This window comes from Nicotiana sylvestris, chromosome 1, assembly GCF_000393655.2.
Source record: "Nicotiana sylvestris chromosome 1, ASM39365v2, whole genome shotgun sequence".
NCBI lineage: Eukaryota > Viridiplantae > Streptophyta > Magnoliopsida > Solanales > Solanaceae > Nicotiana > Nicotiana sylvestris.
Window position 1 is genome coordinate 52,618,401 of NC_091057.1, and position 8,953 is coordinate 52,627,353.

Below are 8,953 nucleotides of genomic sequence, written 5' to 3' on the forward strand. Positions count from 1 at the left end.
TCACCTTGGATGGTGGAGGGACCTTGGGAGAGGTTAGGTTCTTGAGAGCTTCCCTTTCTAGAGCATATTTTTATGTTTTGGGGTGTGGGGGACGAAGTAAGGCTTTAAAAATGACCCCTGGGTGTGCTCCGGCACCCTGAAGGCCCAACCGCGCACCTGAACGCGCAGCAGGGCAGTAACACTGCCACAAGTGCGCGGTCGCGCACGGGACCATCCGGGTGCGCATACTGCGCATTGTACAGTAAAATGCACATAGATTTTTGCACAGAGATCCATTTGGGCTCCACAACATATCGTTGGAAAGTTATTTCAAATGGATACAACTTGTATGTTTTGAGTTTTCCCAAATTACTTACAGATTTTCACGATATACTGCTGGAAGACAGACCTTTCATAAACTTAGTCGATTTTATCGAGTCTTATGCACCTCTCCATCTTGATTCTAAAACAACTATTTGCACCCATACTCATCCAGATAGAACTTCACATGTCTATAATATAATATTACTACTCATTTAACACGTCCACACCTAAGCCGAATTTACGGAGTGTTACACTTCACTTATTGACTCTTGAAGTAGTAGTAATGCCATTCTTATAGGCAGAGGCGGAACCACAGTATTGGTTACGGGTTCGGCCGAACCCAGTAACTTTGGTTCAAATAATGTGTGTCTTAAAATTTTCATTAAATATGTATAAATTATTAGTTTAGAACTCATTAACTTAAAAAGATTAGGCTCTCGAACCCATAAGCTTGAAATCCTGGCTCTGCTTCTGCTTATAGTGACAGAGGGAGTAACAAATAACACAGTAGTTGAGAATAATAATGTGTTACATGGTCATTCATCTAAAAACAATTTGACTACAAAATTTGGATAAGAGAAAAATATCATGTTACATGGGGAGGATTTTGACATAGAAAATATCATATCACTTTCTGCTGATTTGGATTCAAATTTCCAAAGTTAAAGCACTCTTTCTCATAAACCTGTTGATCTGATAGAATACTCTTGAACCAATGCTGCAAATATTGATGGCCTTTCAAGTAAGGTAGCTGGTCTGTCATATTCCTTTGCCCATCCTGTCAAAACCACAACATCATCAAAATCTTGAAATTGGCAGGATCACTCTACTAATAAGCATTTTTAAAGTTTACTTAACGCGTAGATAAACTAAAAGTGTCTATAAGCTTATAAGCGTAACGGACACCCGCTTAGGCCATTAAAAACTTACCATCATCTATAACAAGAACATGATCACAGTCTATGACAGTTGGTATTCGGTGAGCAATGGTGATAATAGTGCAGGCTTCAAAGTCCTCACGAATGATCTTTTGGATGACAGCATCAGTTTGGGAATCAACAGAAGCTGTTGCTTCATCCATGAAAAGAATTTTACTATTCTTGAGCATGACTCTCCCTAAGCAAAGGAGCTGTCTTTGTCCAACACTCCAGTTCTCTCCACTATCTACCACTGACGCATCGAGTTTCTCAGGTTTGGCTGCTACCACATCTTTTAATTGGCAGCGTTCAAGACTCTAAGAGATACAAAAGAAAAGTTAAAGATAAGTCAATTCCAAAAAAGAGATGATATTATTAGATAGAAATGCAGATGCTATACATACCTTCCATATTTCATCATCTGAATACTGTCCTAGGGGATCAATATTGCTTCTAACTGTCCCTTGAAATAGGACTGGTTCTTGAGGAATGATGCCGAAGCGTGATCTAAGATCATGAAGTCCTAACTTGCAAATGTCAACACCATCAATTATGATGGTTCCAGCTGAAGGTTCAACTAGCCTAAAGAAAACTTGTATCAGAGTAGACTTCCCACTTCCAGTGCGCCCAACAATGCCAATTTTTTCTCCTCCGTTGATTCTAAGGGAGATTCCTTTCAGAACAAGTGGAGTATTAGACCTATACCGAACCTGCACAAAGATATATGTGTTAATCTCCTAATGCTTTGAAAAGGAAAAGAAGCTAGAAAAATGATTCTAATATCACACCTTCAAGTTGTTGATGTCAATGTCACCACGATAGGGCCAATCTAACGATGGAAGACAATTCGGTCTCCTCCATGAAGCCTCAGATGGTATTCTTATGAACTGTTTAATCCTTTCTACTGAAACCATTCTGTTCTCAACCATACAGCTCATGTATACCGTCCAGAAGAGCACACCATTTAGAGGCAGTCCATAGGACAGTGCCAAGCCGACATATTCTAATGGCAGATAAAAAAAGAATCAACCAATTAGCAATATGAAAATGAAACCAAGACCATGAAAATGGTGATTTAAGAATTTCACCTGGTGAGATAAGAAAGCTTGGGAGCAAGACCATGAAAATGGTGGCAATGCAGATCAAAATACTACCAATAAACTCTAGGCGAAGACCTAACCACTCATTTGACGCGTTGCTGTGGAAATCCATCTGCAGATTAGCATTGACTCTCTCAACATTTCCTTGAAAGAAGTTATCTTCCTTCCTGAAGCAGCGTACAGTCATGATTCCTGATATGGTTTCAGAGAAGTGATGGAGGATTGGAGCTTTGGTGATTGAACTAAGTCTTGTTAGTTCGCGCGAAGATGCAATGTAGTATCTCTGTATGTCAGATGAAAAAGGAAAGTTGATATGCTATTAATAGCAGTAAATAACTGTTTCAACTGCAATTAGGTCTGTATGACCTTTCATTCTCTTACCCGGTACCAGATGTTAAGCCAAACTAGGGGAATCATGAGGAAAATTGTTGGCCAAGCACTTTGGCATGTAATGAACAACATGCCAATTAATGTGAAGTACATCAGAAGCACTATACTTAGAAATAATGGAATCATAAAATCAACATATGCCTGATCCGTTGATGCCTGAAAAGCAAAAATTGTCCATTTAGATTAGTGAAGGAAAGAATACTACCACACACTACTCTCAAGCATAAATCACAATATGGACATTTTGACTCACTCGACTTAATATTCTTCCTGAAGGGGTAGTGTCAAAGAATGACATGGGAGCATGCAGTATGCTGTCAAGAATTTGATCAAAGAAATGTTGAGCTGTTTTGAGACCCAAAAACGCGACAAGAAATGATCTGCTGATCACAAAGATGCAAGAAATGGCAGCTATGATTGAGTAAACATTTATGAAAAGAGAAGGACTGAATATATGGTCCTCTGAAGTTTCATATGCCAGCCAATAGTCACTCAACATAGTGGACCCTTGCCATAGTGCAGAAATGATTAATACGACTATTACTCCCCACCATCCAAATGCCTCAGTGCAGTACTGCTTGTAGACGTCAAAACTGACATGACCAGTCTCTCTTTCCTCTTCTTCAATAAGCTTTAAACTATTCTTTGGTTGTTGGTCTAAAGAAGTGCTTTCACCATTGGTTTCCTCTTGAGATTTCTGCGGCGACTTTGGGGTTACTTGATGAGGTGATCTTGGTGTTTGTGGGAGGTTCTCACCAGTGCTACTTTCCACGAGCTCCATTGAGTTCTCATGTGCAGCGACAAGATCACCAAAATCCATTCCCAATTCTAGAAGCTCTTCATATTTCCCGGACTGCACAATCTTACCATCTCTCATCACCTGTCAATGTAGTAAATAATGAACTAGAATTCTTTCGATATACTTGATCGAGTTGCTATGCGAAGTAAGTCACTGTGGTGCTTACCAGTATAAGATCTGCATTGTGTAGGAAGTCAACTTGGTGAGTGACAAGAACAATAGTCTTATCTTTCAAAGCTCCCCTTACACATTCCTACGAAGACCGCTGTCAGTTATGTACCATGCTTTCTTCTCATTCAAATGTTTTACTGTAATAATTAATAACTTGGAAAGATTTCCTATAGCAACTTATGCAAAAAAAAATCACAAAAGAATTTGAGAATCAAAGTGATATATCAATTGGAGTGACCTTAAATATTTCTGATCCAGTTTGAGCATCAACGGCGCTAAATATATCATCAAGAAGATAGACATCACGGTCCTGATATACTGCTCTTGCAAGTTGTATCCTCTGCTTCTGACCTCCGCTGAGGTTGATTCCTCGTTCTCCTATCTCAGTTTGGTCTCCATGTTCCAGAATTTCCAAGTCTTTCTCCAAGGAACAAACCCGTACTACATCTCTATATCTTTCATTGTTCATTGGTGAACCAAACAAGATGTTCTCTCGGATAGTAGCATTCTGTATCCATGAGGTTTGCGCAACATAAGCAGTGGCTCCACACACTCTGACCTGTATAAAAGGGCAAGTGTAAGAAACTACAATAGACTAGCAGTAATAATTCAGGTGAAGTAGACAAAATGTGATTGATTGTACCTCTCCGGATAACTTATGAAGTTCACCAAGAATTGATGCCAGCAAAGAGGACTTCCCTGATCCAACCATTCCAACGATTGCAGCAAGTTCCCCCTTTCGGATTTCAACATTTATTTCTTTCAGAACAATTTGATCACCATCATCTTCCCATGAAAAATTCCCATCTTTTACCTCAACCGCGATCCTTCCACTACAACCTTCTACTCTTTCGACAACACTATGATCCAATTCACCGCTTGTCATATATCCATCTAACCTACCTAGCGATACCATGGCTTGTGAAACTGACATAAGGGATTGGGGGAAGGTTCTGATTGGATCCTGTAAAATTCTGAAAACTGTTGTTGCTGTGAATACTGTGGCAGCATCTAGAGGGATTTTGCAAAGAATTGCAGCTAAAAATGTAAGAGCTGCTATGACTGGTGGCAAACTCCATAGCAGTGACAAGTTGCAAGAAAGCAAGTACGTGAACTTACTAAGCCAACTGAATTCCTCATTACGTAACGATTGAATCTTTTCTTTGAAGTGTTCTTCCCATGCTTGAAACTTGATGACGCGCATGTTTCCCAACATTTCATTTATAGCCTTCATCCTTGAATCGCGTTTCATCATCAATTCAAATTGGAATTGATTGTTCTTGCGTGTAATATACAATGTGCAGATCATAGATCCAACAATTAAACCAAACGCCGCAAACATAGAAACACCCAGGTAATAGTACAAGAGAAGTAATGAAGCTGCAAGTTGTAATGGCATCATCCAAAGCGAATGCAGCTGTAGCATCATATCGGAAAGCTGTTGGGAATCAACGGCCATGTAATTCACTATTTGTCCTACACCATGAGCTTGTCTAGAGGAACAAGTCAATCTTAGACCTTTCTTGTATAAAGTAGTGATAAGAGATGACCGAATCTTCATCCCGAGTAACTCAGATTTGAAATTGAAGTGATGTGCACTAAGAACTTCTATTACTTTCGAAACAAACAGGATCAAGACTAGGTAATAGCCCTCATAGGGATTTGTAGTTCTATCCCCAGAAGCAAAACTAATGAAACTTTGGATAAGAACTGGTCCAACATACATAACAGCCAACTGCACTATTGCAAGGACACTAATTATAACAATGTCTCTCCAGAAACATCTGATTAATGTCATTAGTACAGGATACTTCACATTTTCACCTGGCTTAGGCCAATTCTTTTCGAAGAAATCCGCCAATCTTTCAGCTCGGAAACCAGGTGGGAGAGAAGGCACTTCATCTAACTTTAAAGGGGATTGATATCCTTTACTAAGCAATGGATTCATCCAATTCCATACTGCTTTAGAGAATAGTGAAGCGGCGCCATATCCACTCACATTAGGATCCATCAGAATCATTTCATCTGTTGTCTCTAGCCTAGAGTTTTCATGTTGGCTACTAGTACAAATTCCAGATGATCCTTTTATGGCAACAATGAGAAGATACAAATACAAAGGGAAACTAACCAAGACAGCTATATCATCCATTCTCATGCTCAAATCCACATTTTTTCCATACAAAATTAGACGAATAGTGCCAGTAATCGCGAAAAGAAGCACGATAACATAGCTCATCGCCCAATAGACACGAAGTGGCATGGGATGAGAAACAGCAACAAATCTCTTCTCGTGTACAATTAGCACAAAAATTACAAGATAAGTTAGAGCTTGAAACAACCTGAAAAAAGCCTCTGTCATTTCCCAAGTTGATTGAACACCCTGAGTAAAGGCTAATATGCAAAGAACACTATAAGCTATGGCTAAAACAGCTGTCACAGCTAAAGATGCATAAAACCAAAAGGTAACTCTAACTTGAGGCCTTTCTACTAAGAGAGGTTTATTAAGGGAAGAGGTGGAATTTCCATTCTTCAAAAATCTTGAACTTAACTTTTTAACTGCTAATACTATTAAGATCAACAAGAAAAGCAGATCAACAGATGATAACAGAATCCTCTGAGAACATGGTATAAGAAAAATGAACTTAAGCCATTTTAAGGCAACTGAGACAAAAGAAGAATTATCTGAAGATTGGATTTCAGAGGCTGAACATTCAAGAGATGTGAGCCATGAATCAGCTGCCATGATCACAAAATTAGCCCACTATTCTCTCCTGCCAAAAGAAAGAAGCAAAAAGTGTCAAGAAAACCAAGAAAACTTACTACTACAAACTATGTAAACAGAACAAGATAACTAATTTCTTAACCACACAACAACTTTGGCATGAAGAGACAAGTTACCCTTTTTCATGAAAGTTAGTACAGTAATTTTTAATTTCTGTTTAGTATCTTCAAGATTATATATCATATTGTATTTAATAGTGGCGTAATTGGTAAAGTTATTGACATGTGATCAAGAGGTTATGGGTTCGAACGGTGAAAACACCCCCTTACAGAAATCTAAGGTAACTCTTCCTCAAACTCCGCGCATAATAGAAACTTAGTGCACCGTTGTATTTAATAAGTTCTAATAAGTTAATTTACCTCTTATTGCATCTGAGGTTTTGGTTCCAGAGAGTTAGTTGAGAAATGGAGTAGCATCTTTTAGGTGGGAAGGTTCAATCACTGCCTGGTGCTAAGACCAAAGAAACAATAGTAGAAAAAGACAAACTAACATAGAAGAAATTTGTTTATAGTATTGACTAAAGAGACACCAAATTTTCAGTGAGCATTAAATACTTTGCATTGGTAACGTAGATTTTATTGCTTCTACGTAGATGATAGAATACTACTGCTACTACTTCCTCCGGTCCGAAATAAGTAATTTTTGTTATTTTCACACATATTAAAATTTTTATTTTTTAATATTAATTAGCAATAAAATTAATTAAATTAATCTTTATTATCTCTTCACATAAACACTCCTAACACATATTCTAATATTATTTACTCCAAGGGCAATATAGGCAAAAAAATAATTAATTCATTCTTGAAATCTGGAAAAATCAATTATTTTGGACCATAAAAAATGAGTCAAAAAATCACATATTTTGAACCGGGGAGTACTATTTAAGTGGGAAAGCGATGATGATATCAATGAAATAGATATTTCAGATTGTTTGTATTTATTTTAAATTTTAGTTATATGCACTGATAATATAATATATATGCACACATTAAACTCTATAATAAATATTAATTGACAAAAATAATAAGTAACATGCTATTATATGTTAAATAATACTTCCTTCGGTCCTATTTAAGTGATTTTTTTTATTTTTTTTGTGGTTCACAATATTTATTTTTTTCAGATATAAAAAAGGAATTAACTTCTTCTTTCTAAAGTTGTCCTTGGAGTGAAGAGTCTAGGAATAGTTTATTATATTTTTAATGAGTAAATTAAGTTTAATATGATCAATTTTATTATTAATTAATACTAAAAGATAAATTATTTAATATGTATTAAAAGAGCCAAAAAATCACTTAAACGGGACAGGAAGGGGTACTAATCTTCAAAAGATTTACATTACATTTTGTGTGTAACTTAAATTTTATTTTAATAAAGGGATCAAACATATCTATGAGCTGTGTAACACAAGAAAAGGTCAATTGATATGGGGGTTGGCAAGTAGGGACAACAGAAAATTTGTCTGCTTGAGATGGATAAGGTTTTGCATTTTTTTCATTGTTAAAGACTGTTTCATCCTATTCATTGGACTATACGAAATTAAAAAACGGTTTAAATTAAGAATTTTTACCTCCTGTAGCAAAGGTTAACACCTTATTTATTTTAAATAAATATTATTTAAAAAAATTATATTTCATATATACCTTTTAATGTTTATAGCAAAATATTTAATTTTGGTTACCTCCTACCTCTAAGCCACTAAATACATTATTCAGTTACACTATTTTCTTTCTCTATCTACTTTGATACATGTCATTCTCTTCCCTCACTCCCTGAAAACATGATGCTCAATCTCAAAATTTGTCTCACCCACATCACCTACGTTCTCTCCGATCCCAATTTCTCCAATTCCATCGGATGTTGCTTTGACTCTTCTTCGCCATTGTAATTGGAACATGACTAAAGCTAACGAAGAATGGTTCGCTAATAAACTCGAGGTTACTAAAGTTATAGGTATGTTACTATTGGAGAAAGAAGAGTTCTTATTCTGTCACCATTGCTCGACAGCGTCATCTTCTCGAGGTTCATCTTCTGGAGAAAGAAGAGTCCTAATATTGGATAAATCTGGAATAGATTCAAAATTTTGATGGCTTAAAAATATCGCAAATCCTCTTAATTGTTCTGTCCAAATTAAGAAAAGAAGAAAACTAGTTGTCAGCATGGGAATTGAATATGTGATGTATGTCAAATTCTTGAATGGGAGGATTGGATTAATTTGGATATTAAATCTTTTGGCGTAAATCCTTTTTACACTCAACCGCAAGATGCTCTTCAAATTTTGGCCCTAAATTCCTTTTCCAGTTTAAGCTTCTGTATAACAATCTAACATTAAGAAAATTCTTTTAGGGACTTCAATTAAAATCTTTTTTTTGTTTGTAGACGATGTCATCTTCTCGAGGTTCATCTTCTGGAGGAAGAAAAGTCTTAATATTGGATAAACTCGAGGTTCTCAACTTCCGTCATCTTCAATACAAGATTCAAGCTTTAA

At 36.6% G+C, this 8,953-nt stretch overlaps 1 protein-coding gene across 2 annotated transcripts; it reads right to left on the reverse strand.

The window, feature by feature from the left end:
- Positions 1-796: 796 nt before the first annotated feature.
- On the reverse strand, positions 797-6,977 carry LOC104239337 (ABC transporter C family member 14-like). 2 transcript variants are annotated; one of them, XM_009793949.2, is made up of 11 exons: positions 6,822-6,977; positions 4,324-6,451; positions 3,919-4,239; positions 3,676-3,762; positions 2,964-3,590; positions 2,702-2,866; positions 2,309-2,603; positions 2,009-2,223; positions 1,625-1,930; positions 1,234-1,537; positions 797-1,081 (listed from the first exon to the last, which is right to left on the reverse strand). In XM_009793949.2, the coding sequence occupies exons 2-11, from the start codon at positions 6,421-6,423 to the stop codon at positions 981-983; spliced, it is 4,521 nt and encodes a 1,506-aa protein (XP_009792251.1). In that variant the 5' UTR covers positions 6,424-6,451; positions 6,822-6,977; the 3' UTR covers positions 797-980. The 2 variants fall into 2 exon arrangements, with proteins under 2 accessions (XP_009792251.1, XP_009792252.1); XM_009793950.2 differs by lacking the exon at positions 6,822-6,977 and adding an exon at positions 6,732-6,800.
- Between the last annotated feature and the right edge of the window lie 1,976 nt (positions 6,978-8,953).